General features: G+C 38.5%; 1 protein-coding gene across 1 annotated transcript in view; it reads left to right on the top strand.

Moving 5' to 3' along the window:
- The first annotated feature begins 1,634 nt into the window (after positions 1-1,634).
- The window catches only part of LOC120416387 (netrin-B-like), a 154,618-nt gene continuing 137,243 nt past the window's right edge, over positions 1,635-19,009 (top strand). Inside the window, exons 1-2 of the mRNA XM_039578166.2 lie at positions 1,635-1,720; positions 2,415-3,744. Coding sequence (XP_039434100.1) covers positions 2,661-3,744 — 1,084 coding nt within the window. The 5' untranslated portion in view covers positions 1,635-1,720; positions 2,415-2,660. The remainder of the gene's footprint in view (positions 1,721-2,414; positions 3,745-19,009) is intronic.

The raw sequence follows: 19,009 nt of genomic DNA on the forward strand, positions 1-19,009 counted from the left end.
GAGTAATTAATTGGCAGACTGGCAAGTAATAAACGCTTCTGGAAACCCTTGGGTTTTGGTTTTGGTTTTGGTTTTGGTTTTGGTTTTGGTTTTGGTTTTGGTTTTGGTTTTGGTTTTGGTTTTGGTTTTGAAGGTTAACTGGACGGTAATTTTTACGCGACTATTAACTTCATTGAGATTACCCTTATTTTTGTAAGATTCGAAGATTTTATAAAAGAAGGGTTATTTTTTTACCAGAAACATACAATTCATAGAGAATTACCGTCACCCGGAGCGTAACGGTACAGCTGGGGTGAATTGGGACAGCTGTTTTGGCCTTGTTACTGCACAATAATTGGGGGTTTTTTTATTAGTTTTGGAATGATTAAGATTTAAAGATTTTAATACACCAAAATGAAAATTATGAGTTTTATTACTTAGGCCGATGCAAATATTTAAAAAAGTTTTTGTCCCTCGGCCCTGGCCGAGGTCAAGGGGGGGGGGCAAAAAAATAAAAAAATATAAAAATTTAAATAACAAGCCATAGTCTTCACATTTAAATGAAAAAAGTGTTTAAAAATGCATTTTACACTAGTTCAGTTGTTTTGCAATGATTAGTTTTCAAAAAATCTAAGATCTGACAAAAACAAAAATTGTATCGAAAAAAAAGATTTTGCATCGAAAATTTTCAAAAAATCTTTAGATTTTTTAATAAACCCAAACATGCTATAAATGATTTTAAACGCAGAAGAATGTATTTTAATTTGATTTCAGCTGGTTGCACTTGAATTTTCATTGAAATTTTGAAGTTTATTGTAAAAATATTTTTTTTGCCCCCTGATTTTTCGGGCCAATTTTGAAGGGGGGGGTGACAAAAACTTTTAAAAATATTTGTACCAGCCTTATTCTCATTGAAAAAAAAAAAAACATTAAAATTCATTAAAAAACAACAGCAACAGACATTTTTGGGAAATGGTATATTCTTGGTCAAAAGCAGTTTGTAAGCTCCAAATCAGATTTTCATACAAACATTGAAAAAGTAAAAAAATCGCCAGAAAAAATATTTTTTAAATCTTTTTAAATTATAACAAATTATTTAATTTAATTTTATTGAAATTAATACTTTGCTCTGTCCTTTAAACGGCCGAAAAAATAATTCGCATTGATTGCAACACAGCTTATGATTAGGAAATATGTTCACAAAAAACACATTAACACAAGCTTGAAATTGTTAATCACTAATCATTTTAACACTCATCCAATTAACACCCGCTACTCCCTCCACCTTGCTATCGAACTCCAAAGCGCGCGTGAGAGCGAGTAAGACGCAACGCAAACAAACTAGCTTACGCCACACTAGTCGTCCCTTTCGATCTCCCTTCCCTTCTTTCCCGCACACACGCTCTCTCATTTCGCTCACGACTCACTCCCCACTGTATGAGCCGCACGCTCTCTCACCTCACCTTTCTCACCTGCCACACTCAAGAGAGAACGCGCTCGCGCTCGCATCCGTCACTCACAGCCTGTGAGAGCCGCCTCCACTTATGCTACCAGCCACGAGCGAGCATCACTCACCCGAACGTTCCGCGCGCTCGGACGCGCTATGCTGAGATTTGTTCCCTTCTCGCGGGCTCAGTTCCGACGGTGCATCGATAGCGGAAAGTGCTCGCGTACTCTCTCAGTCGTCCGCTGAGAAAAAGTCGAAAAGTCGGCGCGCGGTCGCGAGGTTTTTTTTTGTACGGTGAGTCCTTTTTTCTGGAAAAGGATATTGCGCGATTGGGGGAAGGAAGCAAGGGGGAGGAAAAGGATAATTTGGATCGCGGGGTGGTCTGGGTTTTTTTTTGTTTGAGGGGGTGGGTCAAGCAGTGATTAAGGTGCACGGGGTGAGGAGGTGCCAAGTGATTATGTGTTTTGCCCCGTTCCGGGTGGACTTAATTTGATTTTGAGGTGAGGTTGAAAAAAGAAGAAAGGATTGCGGCTACCGATTCTTCGGAAGAAGATGGGCAGGAAGAATTTGTGGCGCGTAACGTGATAAAGATCGGAGTTTTTTTGTTGTTGCATTCGGGAGTCGTGAAGATTCGAAGAGCATTCCTGGGGTGACGACAACCAGCGATTTATGTATTTATAGGCGTAATTTTCGGCTTGTTTTCTCGTTTTGCCCTTCGCTGCGACCGATCCGGCTGAATGGTTGTTTAGATTTGTTCCCGAAACCCCCCGCTCCGCGAACCTCGCCGCCTCACTCTCTAGTGTATAATTTCATTAAGTGTTTTTTTTTCGTCCATCATTCTTCATTCCGAGATCCGTTCCTGCCGCAGCATATCCCTTTCGGAGATCTGTCGTCTGGTTCTGGTTTTATAATTAGAAGAGCACTCCTCTCTCTTGCGCGTTTTTATTTATTTTTAATTACCCTCTCCGTTTTATTATGTAAACAAAAGGTTGTATTTTCGGGGGTTTGACAAACCACGCGCGCACGCGAGCGTTCGCAGCAGCTATCAACGGAGGGCAGCATGTTGCGCTAGCGATTCTTAAGAAGTGAAGCAGAAGAGAAGGAAGAGAACAGTGCGTTCTAACGGGGTGAAAGCCGCGCGTAGCGCGAGAAGAGTTACACGAAGAGAATGTTGTTCCCGGGAAAGTGAAATTTGAGTGATTTCTGGGAAGTGAAACAGAGTTATAAAATCGACATGAAGTGCAGTGTACTGCTGTTGGTGGCGCTGGTGACGGTGACCTCCGGGCACCGGTCGTACCTGCGCAGCTTCCAGACCCAGGCGTCGATGGACCCTTGTTATGACGAGGACCGTCCACGGCGCTGCATGCCCGACTTTGTGAACGCCGCGTTCGGCGTTCCGATCGAGGCTTCCTCGACCTGCGGACGGGACAAGCCCGCCCGCTACTGCGACTACCGAGATCAGCTCGCTCGTAACGAGTCCAGCTGTGACATTTGCGACGACTCCGATCCGACCAAGCGGTTCGCGTCGACCGCCCTCACGGACGTGCACAACTCCAACAACGTGACCTGCTGGCGATCGGAACCGCGCGTCGGCTCCGTAGATCCGGGATCCCAACCGGACAACGTAACGCTCACGCTATCGCTCGGCAAAAAGTTCGAACTAACCTACGTCAGTCTGATGTTCTGCCCGTACGCGATCCGTCCGGATTCGATGGCCATCTTCAAGAGCGCCGACTACGGCAAGACCTGGCAACCGTTCCAGTTTTACAGCTCCCAGTGCCGCAAGCTCTACGGACGCCCAACCCGGGCCACCATCTCCAAGACCAACGAGCAGGAAGCTCGCTGCATCGACCACAACCGCTTCAACGCCGACGGCGTCCAAGGCTCCCGGATCGCCTTCAGCACCCTCGAGGGGCGCCCTTCCGCCCAGGACTTCGATTCCTCCCCCGTCCTGCAGGACTGGGTCACCGCCACCGACATCCGCGTGGTCTTCCACCGACTCCAGCCCCCAACCACGACCACCATCCTGAAAACGCAGTCCTCCGAGCAGATCAAGTACAAAAAGTCCGAGTACATCTCCAAGGAGATCTTCACGCCGCCCTCGGCCGGCGTCAGCACGTACGCCCTGTCCGATTTTGCCGTCGGAGGGCGCTGCAAGTGCAACGGGCACGCGTCCAAGTGCGTCAAGGGTTCGGACGGGAAGCTGGAGTGCGACTGCAAGCACAATACGGCGGGCCGGGACTGCGAGCGCTGCAAGCCGTTCTACTTTGACCGGCCGTGGGGACGCGGCACCGTGCGGGACGCGAACGAGTGCAAAGGTAAGATTATCGAAGAGGGGAGAGAATAACGCTGTTGGCGTATTGGCCAAGTCAGCAATTCAAGAATCTGTAGATTATTCGTATTAACTAAGGGCGTAACCTTGGATGTAAACAGACTGTCTATTCGACATGACATTTACAAATTTGACATTGACATTGCTGTCCCTCAAAAAAACAAAACGAAATGTAAACAAACACCCATCAACTGTCACTTTTCGTCAGATAACGCCACCCAACGTCTTCAAACGTCACCAAACTGACGTTTGGCGTGTACACGCAAACGCAAATCGAACCCAAATCCATCAATTTCAACCCAAAATTGACAATTGCGACACGAGGTCACAACGTAACGTTCTGCTTTGGAAAGCGAGCGAGGATTAGGTTCAATTATTCAAATTGCGCACCTCCCCTGCTCCAACTCCGGATGCTTTTGATCTAGGTCCAACGGAGATTGTGAGTTCTGAATCTCCACCAAGGGGTTTGTTAGTTTGTACTGTGTTAGTTCATACACTGCCTAGTGTATGAAAGGTACAAATGAGATGGAATTTTAAATTGCTTGCGGATGCGTGTTGCAGCGAGACCTCCGTACACTAACTGCAGACTGTCTGGAAATTGATTTGGTGCGAATCAAGATGGTGCAGATGTGCGGTGGGATGTGATGATTGGTTTTGGCAGTGCGTTTTTTGAGGTTATGATAGAGATGTTTGTTTTGCGGTGGTTTGAGTTGCGGGCGTTGGATTCTAGGCAGATGTTCAAATATTTTGGTTTGGGTGCTGGTTGGTACAGCAAACATGAATCTTTCGATGTCGTCAATGAACATAACCTCACGCACTTTGATTGTTCGTTTCAACTGTTTACACGTTCATTGTTTTCGATTCCGCCACTGCACAGTGTTCGGAATGGCAAAATTAAGTGGAATAAATTGATAACTCCTTGATTTGACGTCCTAGCCAAATGGTGTCTTCGGAAGAGTTGTTGTACTTGATAAGGGCTATCTTTTGAAGTTATTGACATACAGGGTGACGACATTCCAGGGTGTCAACCAAAAACTAACTTTGCTGGATGACGTTGTAGGGCTTTGGTGTCTTCGGAAAAGTTGTAGAGGAGAAAATTTCATGAAAGTTTGTCGAAGGCGCCAAATTTGTAGCTCTTAATCTACTCGAGATATACGCCATTTTTGCAAAAAAGGTCCAAAAAAGCACTTTTTTGGTGATAACTCAAAATGTTAGCATTTTAACGGCCTACTATGTTCTGAAGTGTTGTTTATGACATAAAATTACACATCTTTGTCGAAGACAGTAAAATGTTTTGAGCTTTTATTTAGGAGTTATAACCATTTTTAAGTAATTTTGAGCCTATTTTCAAGTTGCTATGTTTTGAAAATGGCGCATTTTGGCGCAAAACCGAACAATGCACCTGAAAGTACACACTTTCAACTACATTTGCTGAAAATATCTCCGTGTCTATCGGTGTCTATTTTGAGATAACTCAATTTGAATTTGACGGTTTTTAATCAATTTATTTATACTTTTTAAGCGGAATCTTATTGAAAACGTGGTAATAATCGGTAAATTGAAGGGTAAATTGATAGATTTTTTTGGAAAATATAATGTTTATGCTTAAAATTATGACACACATTCTAAAATTATAAATAAAAACATGTTTAGCCCAAAAATAATGTATGTTAAAATTTAAAATAATTGTTCGTATTTAAAATTAAGTTTTTTCATTTTATATTTGGTCACTATGGAAAGGTTGCCGTATTTTTTCATAGACAAAGTATTTTTCATTAAAAATGATCAATTTGGCCTTCAATTTACCGATTATTACCACGTTTTCAATGAGATTCCGCTTAAAAAGTATAAATAAATTGATTAAAAACCGTCAAATTCAAATTGAGATATCTCAAAATAGACACCGATATACACGTAGATATTTTTAGGAAATGTAGTTGAAAGTGTGTACTTTCAGGTGCATTGTTCGGTTTTGCGCCAAAATGCGCCATTTTCAAAACATAGCAACTTGAAAAAAGGCTCAAAATCACTTAAAAATGGTTATAACTCCTCAATAAAGGCTCAAAAAATTTTGCTGTCTTCGACAAAGATGTGTAATTTTATGTCATAAACAACACTTCAGAACATAGTAGGCCGCTAAAATGCTCACATTTTGAGTTATCACCAAAAAAGTGCTTTTTTGGACCTTTTTTGCAAAAATGGCGTATATCTCGAGTAGATTAAGAGCTACAAATTTGGCGCCTTGGACAAACTTTCATGAAATTTTCTCCTCTACAACTTTTCCGAAGACACCAAAGCCCTACAACGTCATCCAGCAAAGTTAGTTTTTGGTTGACACCCTGGAATGTCGTCCCCCTGTATGTCAATAACTTCAAAAGATAGCCCTTATCAAGTACAACAACTCTTCCGAAGACACCATTTGGCTAGGACGTCAAATCAAGGAGTTATCAATTTATTCCACTTAATTTTGCCATTCCGAACACTGTGCACTGCAAGTTATTATGATTTTGAAATATTAAATTTGGTTGAATTCACCTTAAATTCAAGAAAGTTTTTTTCAAATCGAAAAGGGCAACTTTTGGATTGGAAATGAATTAGGGTGGTTCACGATTGGGGTGTTTTGGAAAATCCAACATCTTGGAATATTTTTGGAATTTATTTTTACTTCTAGAAAGGCTTTTTGACCAATTTGTCCGCATCAGCACCTCACGATCGTAAAAATTTAGGGTTCGGTTTTAGAGAAAATAAATATCTGCGCACTTACAAAGGAATACAAAAGAGGATTTTGCACCGAGTTCCATACAACGTTTTTTGCTGCAATTCTGAAAAAATCATCGAAAGAGTTTTTCAAAAAGGAAAAAAAATGTTTTGGCATCCAAGTTTATGGCTATCTTACATGTTTTTCCGACTCAGTATTCAGTGAATTTTGAACTTATTTGTTCTGTAATATTTTTTCCAACCACCGACAAGTCAATTTGATTTTTCTCAAGATCTGATGAATGGTTAGTGAGTCCGAAACCGTTTCTGACTGTCCTATGGACATTGCGGAAAACCTTCGCTGTATGTAGCTGCCTACAATAAGATTCAAGATTGGCATGCCAAGAATTGGGTTCAAGCCACAGACGAAAAGTGCTTGCTGGCCAGATGGCTTTCGCTCAAAAAAGTTGTAAATCTCTTTCGAGGTTATTGAGTATTAAAATGCATCTCTTTTACCTTAAAATGGCTGTACACTCAAACCCCGATGGTTTGACACCAACCGTTGTCAAACGAACGGGGTCACTTTTTAGTTTGACACCCCTTTTACACGGAGTGCACACACACTACCAAACTTTTGTTTTGACAGTGTGCGTGAGTGCCGTGTAAAAAGTTACAGTTCGTCACTTTTTTGTTTGACTTTGTCAAACCTACCCCTTTGTGTCGAACGAAAAAGTGGTCGGAAATATATTTTTAAAAGCAATAATGTTTGTTTTTTTGAGCTCTAAAAGTGTTTCGAGCATCAGTTTTCTCAAAAACTAAACCCTGAATTGCTATGTTCCATAATCGATTTTGGAAGGCTTGTACAGAAGCTTTCTCTAAATTTGGTCATAGAAGGCGTAGATTTCGAGACAAGCCCAACATCTTTCTAGAAGACAAAAAAAAACAAAATATATTCCTTCAAAGTTAAAATTTTAAAAACACCATAATCGTGGGCTACCCTGATTTTCAATCAAGTCAAAAGTTCTCTTTCCTATTCGCAAAAACTCTTCTGAAGATACCAAAGAACGGCACCATTTGATGAAAAATCCTTTTTCTACTCAATTTTGTGATCTGCAATGGATTGAATCCTATTGGAAAAAACCCGATTTAATCCCACCTGGGGTGAGATAGAGCCTTTCTTACTAAAGAATATAACAATGGTAGAACTTCTTTCAATTCATAACATCGACTCTGTTTATTAATAACGTCAGCACAAAAGAAAGCCTTATGATGAAAGCAAAGTATTATAAATGATATGTTTTCCAAAAGAAATAAAAAACGCAATTTTCCCAAAAAGAATATTTTTAATCGTAGGTACATATTCTTAATCAAACAAGCGTTTATGACAAACGCGAGCATAGCCAGCTTCCCATGCGCCAGTGACAACGCACACCGCGGTTTTGGTTTTCTAGCTTCGGTACGTGTGTTGGTAGTTTGGTTCATCGTACCATCGTACCGAACATATCAGGCGCAAAGAAAAACCGAGGTACAAGTAAACCGAAAGTGACAGAGTCAGAGATAGCTATTTTTACAACCGCACCACCTTAGGTAGAAAGCCATTGGCGTCGCCAGCATTGAAAACTTTGAAAACGATATAAACGATGAAAAGCTTGGAAAGCTCCTATTGGAATCCAATGAACCCTGTTAAGAAAATTTTCGAAATCACGAAAAAATGAAGTCTACTTAAAGGCGATTTTAGGAGCACACAGGAAACAAATTGATTGTAGCCGGATGAATGTCCTATGTCACAAAAAATTTTGCATAAACATTGGACAGGTATGCAAAAAACGGACAGGGCAAAAGAAAAAGAAAAGCTACGATATCTCACATATTGTAGGAAACATCGGTATACAAGCTACTACAAAACGAGTATAAATCGAGCCACAAAATATATGCGCCAGCATTCTCGCGCCAGTATTCGAAGCTCAACTTGACAACTTGGCGACGAAGCGTCGAAGCGTCGAAAATCGATGCAGTGTGATTTTTTAGCGATTTTTCGGATTAAAATTCATGCTGAATCGACATGTTTACGAAGCTGGAAATGACGTCCAGCCTTAAAGTAAAACCTATACATTTCTTTAGTAAGAAAGGCAAAAAGGTTAAACATAAAGAAAAAGCTACTTTTTTTTTAAATATATATTTTTTTTTTGAAGAAAAAAATGTCATATGACATTTTGCATATAACTCACTACACAGAAAAAAATGATGGTAATATTCAACAGGAAATGGTGACAGATTTTGAGTCAAAAAAAATGATTAATTTTACCCCAGAAAATGATGAATTTTCATCAGTTTTTGATGAATATTCATCAGGTTCACATTGCCACAAAAAAAATATTGTTTTGGGCTGATGAAATTGTACTTAAAATTATTGTCACACTCTTCAAAGTTGGAAAAAGAAGGGACAAAAAATTCAAAATACTTCAAAATTTCAATGAAAATTTAATCAATTTAAATTGAATTCCTCTGCGTTTAGAAATATGTTTACATGTTTGGGTTGATTTAAAAATCTTTGGAATTTTTGAAAATTGTCGATGTTTAGTATCGCAAAAAGCTTTTCTGTTTTGCTAAAATTGTTGTTTTCGTCAAATGTTACATTTTTTGAAAACTAATGATTTTAAATAACTGAACTAGTGTAAAATTCATTTAAAACACTTTTTGCAATCAGATGTTAAGACTATAACTTGTCATTTTTATTTTTATTTTTTTAGTTTCTAAATCAAATGAATAAAAACATCATGATTTTACATTTTAATGAATGAACGATTGCACATCACAAAATTGTGTAAATTTTGAATATGAATTTAACTTTTCATGATGTAATTTAACCTTAATTTAGACTGAAAATGGGGCAAATCACTTGTATAGTGGTGTATTAACGCATTTTTGTATGACCCAATTTCACCCCCAGACCTAATGTCACCCTTCACGACGGTATGCATAAAACATAAGTAAAGTTGTATCAAAATCATCAGTTTCTGAATTGAAGTTGACGTCAAAAAAAAATAAAAATAAAAAATTGTGGATTAATGGTATGGTACTGTTGTTGTGGTACTGTTCACCGTAATGACACATATATTCTGAATACTTTAAAGGAGTTCAATCATGCTTAAACTGACAAAAACGGAAGAAAATGCGTTTAAAATAGTTTCAGTTATTAATCACTAAAAGAATAAATATTGATTTGCATATCAAATGCCTTTTTTGTTGTCCCTCGAATTTCCAGCGGAAATGGCTGATACAAACCTTGAAAAATAAGTCGCAAACCTAACTCCTATTTAAAATATCACTTTCTTACTCACTCACTCACCTGTCAACACAACTGACGTCACCTCACCTGATGGTTTGCAAGGATCAAAACACCGTCAAACAGCGTTTTTCTCAAGTGTGTCATTAGGAAACTTCGACCGCACGTTCAAAAAGCCATTGCCTTCAACATCTTACTTGCCTTTGTACCGCTTTTCATATTTTTCCTGTGAAAACTCTTTGTTACAAGGAAAGCCCCTTCTTTTTACGAGAAAAGAAAAATGAAACGCACGTCAAACGAAGTTAAACTCTGCCCACTCCAATCAGCTTGTAGTGTAAAAGGGGGCAATATTTCAACCAACTTTGGCCAACCTTAACTTTCAGCTGCACAGTTGAAAAAGTTTGCTTGATTTTGAATTGAGCAAGCTAAATTTAAAGTCAGAGACTTGTAAACATATTTTTGCTGTGCCAATCTTCAGAACAAAAACTAAATCTCCAGCAAAAACCGTCAACGAAGGGCTCAAAAGATTTGCGCCCCCTTTCCCCATAAGTCACTGGCAACACTGCCTCAAACTGCTCTCCTGTGCTCCAGAAATGGGCGAAATTTTTAAAGAAAATTTAATTAAAAAGTATAATTAGTCTCAAGAAGCTGCCGCAATTTGCTGTTGCTTGCTCCGTGAAGTTGGTCGCCTTGAGAGGACCTCTTGGACCATCTCGACCGGGGGCAAAAAGTTTACAAACTTTTACCCCAACAGCCAGTGTTGCTAGTTGGATGTCGGTTCGAGAAATTGAAAAGAAATCTGGCTAAAGGATTTCAACTTGGGGAATGTCCTCGGTCAATCGTACTGCGGGAGGAACGCGTAGAACTTCGGCGGTGGAAAACAAACAAAAAATGGTAGCATAAATTCGGTTTTGCAGAACAAAAAAAAATCGTAGCTGCAGACAGGTTTTTGTCGGGCGGTTCGCTCTTCCGGACAAAGATCTGCTTTGGCAAGCTTTGAGGCGCCAACCGATTTGAAGGGCATTGGGCGTTGGTTGGTGGGATTGAATCGGCTAAACGGAGGCTGAGCATGCAGAGATTTTAAAATGACCCAGTTACTTTTTAACTTGTATCTATCAATACAGGGTCCTGAAGAGCATGGCCGAGATACCGTGGCTGTAAGTTACGGTATTCGCTTCATCAAATTAGATGAAAATATGCTTTATAGTTGGGAACAATAAAATCAGCAACTCCATTTTAGGTTAAATTCAATAAATTAAAACATTGCTTTAAATGAAAGGAAACACTTTCGCCGTCCAATTCACTGAATCCAGCTCATCTTCTTCCCAACACCCTCGGTCGCTGTCCTTGAACTGTCACGTAGTCTCGTTGACACCTTCTTCACTGCGCGCTGCTCGACCTTCCAGGAGTATCACATTTCACCTCTCACCAATGAAATATCTCGTCGCGTCTCGTCGCCGAGAGTGGAAGATCCAATTCCAAAAAGTCGTGCCTCCAATTCTGGGCCTCGCTTCTACCAGACAAAACAGAGAAGCGGCCGGGCATCAGTCAAACAACACACCCACACTCTAAACCTAAACAGTTTATATTTGGAGCGGGAGAGATTCAACCGAAAAACCAGTCATGCTCGAATTCACCCAAGGAGAGTAACTCCCTCCCCCTTCCTAGCCCAAAAAGCAATAATTAAGCTCTAAATATCGGAATCAATTACACAATCACTCACACGAACGCACATTCCCTGCATTTATTCAGGCACAAACTAACACTAACGCACACATTTGCGAAGGCGCGTGTGATTCGGCAATCAATTATCCGGAATGTCACGATGGAGGGAAGATGAGGAAGTAAGCGATTCATTGGCAACAACGAAACACTGAACAGAGAGAGAGAAAGGAGAGAGAGAGAAAGAGAGAGAGAGAGAGACACGTTTTGTGCGTTCAATATTTACGAATGACTGAACAAGAGCCAATTAAATCGATATGCGTGTGAGGGATGTGACTGTGAGTGTGTGTGTATGGTGGCTTTAGACGGGCAGTGATGAGGATTTTAAGCAGAATTAATATTAATTTGACTGGTGAACTCAGATCGATAAATCTTTTTACGCGTTGAAAACTGCCCCTTCTTTCTAAATTAGATCAATTTTGGACTGTAGTTAGTACGATCCTTGGAAATTCAAAATCAAACCTCTTCAAATTGATGGTAATATAAGTAATATATAATACATATGAAGGTAATGGGATTAAGTACCGTTATCGATACTCTACGTTTTTTAGTACTCGGGTTATTTTCATAGAAGAGCAATTCTCTGATAATTTGAACTACATTTTTTTTGCTGTTTTGATTTGGCTGAAAATTTAAGTAAGTACTATCTCTATGTCCTTTGCATCTTCATTTTGCATCTTCATTTTGCATCTTCATATAATTTTGACATCTGTACATACAACCGCCCGCCTACCGCCCGTGTGGATCAATCGGACCGCACACTGGGTTCACAATCCAGAGGTCGCCGGTTCGAATCCCGCGGCGGGCGCTCTAAAATTCTTTGTGTAAATATGGGTATTCGGCGCCGTCGCTCCGTGCCATACTTTCATACACTTAGGAGCCCAGGGCGGCGAAGTCCTTGTAGATAAAAAGGAAGACACTAGTGGTTGGTACTAGCAATGGTGGCCGACAGCTATAAAGTCAACTTCGTTTTTTTTTTACATACAAAAATGCGATCAAAATTTTCCGAAATATAGAAAAGTTCTTTTGATCGGAACAGGGTCCTTTCAGAGAATATTCACAGAAACATAGTAATTTTTATCAGTTTTTTTCTCATTTATTTGGGCTCAACCTTCATGCAGGTTTTTAAACTTAAGAACGAAAACCAATTAAAATTAATTTTATTTAATAAATATATTTCAAATTCTCACTCAAATAAATAGGAATTTGCTAAATAATTATTTGTTCTTCGTTTTAGAAAACCAAACTGCCGTTTTGTTCTTTTGTCGATACAGTGCTCTGTTTTCATGTTAATTACTATTACTATTACTATTTACTGTTACTGTTGTGAGGTCGTGACCAAGCCGGACTATCTAATCAAATACATGTTTTGGAAAGATCGTTAAACTTTATATAAAATTATTCAAAACTTCTGAAGAATTGACTAATGGTTGCTGAGAAACGGCTTTTGATGGAAAACAGATAGAAATTGACAGGTTTTGTAAGGGTCAACAAAAAGCGATACCTACAATGGAATTCTAAGTGAATTCTAACATTTGAAAAGTATTACAGTATTTAACTATTTTTATATATTTTTTCATATTTGGTAAATAGTGTAATAATCAAATCAAAACTGTTAGTAAATAAATTCCAAAGGGTCAAAACTTTATGTGATAACGAGCAGTTTGAACCACTTAAGCACGAACAGGATGAGCTGTGTGTTCAAAGGAGAGGTAAACCCATATGAACCTTGGAAGTAATATTTTGATTTGATTAATTATAAAAATCTCAAAATCTCAAACTCAATTTGAATGATTCATAATTGTTACCGATTTTTTTTATATTTTTCATGAAAGGGTAAGAAATAATACAGACAGGTAGATAAATCAATTTGTGTAACACAAACTTCAAAACTTGAAGGAATATTTTTGAAAAGTAGCATCCTTGACATGATAAGTAAATCAAGGTTCCTGGTTGCTAAAAAAAACTCATTCACTCTAGCATTCACTCTAGCATTCACTCGTGATCACAACTCCAACGCGACGAAAAACTGCTTTGACCGTTTCCTACCGTTAGTCACTTCCACACCAATCGCTACTGAATACACTCTCTATGCTCTCTCTCTCTCTCTTTCTCTCTCAATCCAATCGGCGGAACTGCGAAACTGCGAATGGCTTAGAGCAGCGATTCTCAACCTTCTTCTAGGCCGGTACCCCCTGCCATGTAAATCAAGTAGGCCCGGTACCCCCGTTGAGAATCGCTGGCTTAGAGAGACCGAATAATAATTATGCTTTGTCGCTCAGGGCTGACTCAAAAAAGTCTACGATCGGCTTTGTTTTGATCATTTATAAAACTGCGCAAAAACAATGTTATCAAACATGGTTTGCAATGTTGTTGATAACATATCATCAAAGATTCAAACTTATACTTATACAATTTGATTCTTGTTTGTCTCTCTCTGAGAGTGTTTCGATGGGTTTTAGAATAAATGAATAAATTGATGTTTTTATAACTTCTGAAAGTTGCATCAAGGTATTATAGGATTTTAGCAAGCTAGAAGCTGTTCAAGTTTGAAAGTTTGCCAAGTGCTTAGCGAACTGTCAAAATTGCTACGCATTTTTTTTTTGTTCTTGAAAAAAATTCCAGTTCATTTTGCTGTTGTTACGATATCCAGAGATTTGAAATTTTGGAAAAAAGACTCTCAATATATATTATTTGCATGGTGAAACCAGATTTGAAAAAAAAATAATTCTAGTGTTTTCTCATATGAAAAACCATACACTTAATTGCATGTTTATTAAAATTATTTTCCTAAAAAAATAAATGATTTTGTTTTAAAAAAAAGTCAAGTTTGAGCCAATAATATATCAAAGCACACGGGTTCAAAAAGATGAATTTTGAACGATTTGTCGAAATTCTCCAAAAATGTCAGTAATGCTTTTGTTCAAATTTAAAAAAATATCAGTGAATGTATGAAAATATTTATTTTACTTTCACGTCTTTTCTATCTGTGGTCCCAACATTCAAAATTGGCGTAAAACCTAAAAAATTAATAAAAACCATGTAAAATGCATTCTCAATAGTTAACCATCGATTTAACAGACTTGTGAAGATTTTTTTTATAAAGCTTAAAAACCTTTTTATGGTTTAAGGCAAAGTTGTATTTTGTCCAGACTCGATTATCCGAATTTAATTCAAATTATTTCGGAAATTTAATTCAGCAAATTGAAATTTTATGGAATAAATTGTGGAAACAAGCAGGACATGGAATTATGCTAATCTAAATATTTACCGTCAGTGGGGGTGACATTGGGTCTGGGGGGTGAGGTTGGGTCAAAGTGATTTGTTACGGATTTTACCATTTCTCAGGTTCTTCTCAATGAAAATGAATTCGGTTGAAAGGGTTGTGTAGGGGACATCTTAAGATGACTTTGCTGAAAAAATCTCGTTCCTAGAACAAATCCTGTTATTTTGGCCGCTGTCTAAAGTTGAGGTTCGTTTTTGGCCAATAATTACCTCTCGAAAAATCATTTTTCTAATATTTTTGTTAGAATTGCTCGAAAACTACCCAAATGTTTGAAAATCTCCACTTCAAACATTGTAGCGTGTCAATACGATTCCCTCGAACAAGAAACACTGTTGGATGACTTGTTTTTACCATATCGTTGTATTTGAGCATCATTTTAGTTTCATTTGACCTAATGTCACCCCCTCTAAGGGGTGAGATTGGGTCAATTTTCAAACAATTGGCATTTAAGGTAGTGTTCATCAAAATCCACCATATTTTGGGAAAATGTTAGTAAACTATCTAAGAACAAATCTACGTTGAAAGATTTTCGATGTTAGTTAAATTGTTTTTGTTATTAAGAAAATACGAGAGGTGTATCGTTTTTTGACCCATAGTCACCCCCACTGACGGTATATGAAAACACGAGACAACACATTGACAATATGTAGAATATACAAATTATTACAGAAAAACATAAGTATACAAGATAAATGCATCAAAAATTAAAAAAAAAATTGAAAAAGAAATGTTTGAAATACGAAAAAAGAATTCTGCCTTAAAAATTTGCAGTACCGTCAACTGGGGCGATTCGAGACTACAGACTGAAGAGGAACAGCATGTTTTTGGAGCAGTTGAATGCTTCAAATTTGGAAATGGATAAACACATTTTGATGTTCTAAATCTGGTCTAACCGAAACCACTCAAATATCAAAACATATCAAAATGTTGGGCTGCAAAATTGCTAAATCAGCTATCTCAATTCGCCCCAGTTAACGGTTCAGTGAAGTAACGGAATTCAAACTAATATTCAATTTTATATTTGAATTATTAGGTTTTCTACATCACTGCTCATTACACACTTTCCACCGATTTGCACTAATTTTAGATCGTGTCACCCAATTTCCTAACCATTTTCCACACCTTCTCCTCTGTAAACCAATCACACCACATACCTTCCACCCCCACCACACTCTTCCAGCGCCGACAATTTCACTGGAAATCGGAGAAGTGTGCTGACTTGTAGTATCATCATCGTCGCCAGGCCATGATATCATCGGCAGTGTTCATGACGCCCTCTGGCCTCGCGCTGTGGCGTTCCAAAGTCTACCCTGGTGTGCGGGGTCTTCCCGGCCGGGGCCATTAATCTTGGTTTTATTGACACAAATGAAGCACATTTCGAACGGGGTTTTGAGTCTGCTGTTGTTTGGGAGTTGTTTTAGGCCTTTGGAGGAAGGTGTACGTGAAAAAAAAAACAAGCAAACATACGCGATAAGAATCGACATTTACTGCACTGGGATGTTTGGCTAATGTGAGAGTGGATTTTAAAATTATCTTTATTTTTTTTCTAAGTTTTTCGATATCAGACTGGGACAATATTGATTTGTTAGTCGGTGTTTTAGCGCCAAAAGGTATGACGCACTTTTCAAGACTTTCACTTTTTGTAAGATAAGGTTATTGGTTCAATTTAGGGGCAATCAAGTTCTTACTCTGCTACTCAAATAGTATTTTGACACATGTTTGAAAGATTTTGAAGATTAGAGAAAAAGAACAGCAAAAACTCGTCAAAAAGCTAATTTTGAACGCATTTTGACACATTCTCTCCAGCACACATTTCGTTAATATTTTAACGTGTCAAAAATAAATCACGTGCCACAACACACATCCTCAAACAAAGCCCAGAATGAAAAAAATCCAACACACATTCATTTCCCTCATTTCCGCGTATACTTGCCGGCTTTCATCAAGCTTGCTCTCCATGACATCCTCGCGGCGCGTCAATCACGTGGATGCTCCTGGCTCCTTCAGCCAGGACAGCCCACTTCTTGCACGCAAGACGAGCTCAAGGAGTTGACGAGCTGCAGAAGAGGGAGAGAGGGGGAGGTTAACAAGAACGCAACGCCAAGTATCAAGTGGAATGTCAATTAGCGTGAACATATTCTTCTAGGTTGGGCACAGTTGGAAAAGATTGTAGAGACTTGCAAGATTTGGAGACTTGCAAGATTTGGAGATTTGCAAGATTTGGAGACATGCAAGATTTGGAGACTTGCAAGATTTGTAGACTTGCAAGATTTGGCGATCTTCAAAATTAGGAATCATTCAAGATTATGAAAATTGCATAATTTCGAGACTTGCAAAATTTGGAGACATGCAATAATTGAAGACCTACACAATTTGGAGACTCTCAACATTTGAAGACTTGCAAGATTTAGAGACTTGCAAGATTTGGCGACATTCAAAATTAAGAATCATTCAAGATTAAGAAAATTGCATGATTTGGAGACTTGCAAAATTTGGAGACTTACAATAATTGAATACCTGCAAAACTTGGAGACTTGCCAGATTTTGCAATATTCAAATTTAAGAATCATCCAAGATTATGAAAATGGCAAGATTTGGAGATTTGCAAAATTTGGAGACTTGCAAAACTAAGAAACCTGTAAAATTTGGAGACTTGCCAGATTTGAAGACTTGCAATATTTGGAGACTTGCAATATTTGGAGACTTGCAAAATTTGGAGACTTGCAAAATTTGGCGATATTCAAAATTAAGAATCATTCAAGATTATGAAAATTGCATGATATGGAGACTTGCAAGATTTGGAGACTTGCAAGATCTGGAGACATGCAAGATTTGGAGTCATGCAAGATTTGTAGACTTGCAAGATTTGGCGATCTTCAAAATAAGGAATCATTCAAGATTATGAAAATTGCATAATTTGGAGACTTACAATAATTGAAGACCTGCACAATTTGGAGACTTTCAACATTTAAAGACTTGCAAGATTTGTAGACTTGCAAGATTTGGCGATCTTCAAAATTAGGAATCATTCAAGATTATGAAAATGGCATATTTCGAGATTTGCTAAATTTGGATGCTTTCAAGAATTGAAGACTTGCAAGATTTGGAGACTCGCAAGATTTGGAGACTTGCAAGATTTGGCGATCTTCAAAATTAAGAATCATTCAAGATAATGAAAATTGCAAGATTTTGAGATTTGCAAAATTTGGAGACATGCAAAACTAAAAAATCTGCAAAATTTGGAGACTTGCAAGATTTGGAGACATGCAAGATTTGGAGACTTCCGAGATTTGTAGACTTGCAAGATTTGGCGATGTTCAAAATTAAGAATCATTCAAGATTAAGAAAATTGCATGATTTGGAGACTTGCAAGATTTGGAGACTTGCAAGATTTGGAGACATGCAAGATTTGGAGACTTGCAAGATTTGTAGACTTGCAAGATTTGGCGATCTTCAAAATTAGGCATAATTCAAGATTATGAAAATTGCATAATTTGGAGACTTGCAATAATTTGGAGACTTGCCATAATTGAAGACCTGCAAGATTTGGAGACTTTCAAGATTTGAAGACTTGCAAGATTTGGAGACTTGCCAGATTTTGCAATATTCAAATTTAAGAATCATCCAAGAAAATTGCAAGATTTGGAGATTTGCAAAATTTGGAGAGTTGCGAAAATTAAAGACCAGCTAAATTTGGAGACTTCCAAGATTGGGAAACTTGCAAGATTGGGAAACTTGCAAGAATTGGAGACTTGCTAAATTTGGAGACTTGCAATATTTTGAAACTTTCAAGATAAGAACAACTTGTGCAATTTTTAAGACTGCAAAAATTCCGAGACAATAAAAATATGTAGACTTTTGATAACTGGTAGTATAAATCAAAAAGTGAGTTTGTTACCGTGCAAAAAGCTCGTCACGTCACGTTCACGAGTTACACCAACAAAGTCTGCAGCGTGTTCCACATTTTCGTCCTTTTTAGGTTATGGTCCTGTCGGTGAAAGAACTGCTGAAGAGACAGGAGGACACACACATGAGGCAGGGAACCGTGTAATATTGTAGTCTAGAGCAGACATCCATCGAGCGGGTAAAAAAAGAAGTTTGACAAAAAGAGCTCGCGAGCGCGCTTCAAAATGCCTGAAAATTGCTTTTTCCGCCACTTGAACCTCCCAGGAGAAGAAGAGTTTCGACGGGAGTAACGAGTTGAGCTGGTTTTCATCATCCCCAGTTGGGAGTTGGAGTTGCCCACAGATCAAAGGCAGG

Source organism: Culex pipiens, chromosome 1 (genome assembly GCF_016801865.2).
Source record: "Culex pipiens pallens isolate TS chromosome 1, TS_CPP_V2, whole genome shotgun sequence".
In the NCBI taxonomy this organism is placed as follows: domain Eukaryota; kingdom Metazoa; phylum Arthropoda; class Insecta; order Diptera; family Culicidae; genus Culex; species Culex pipiens.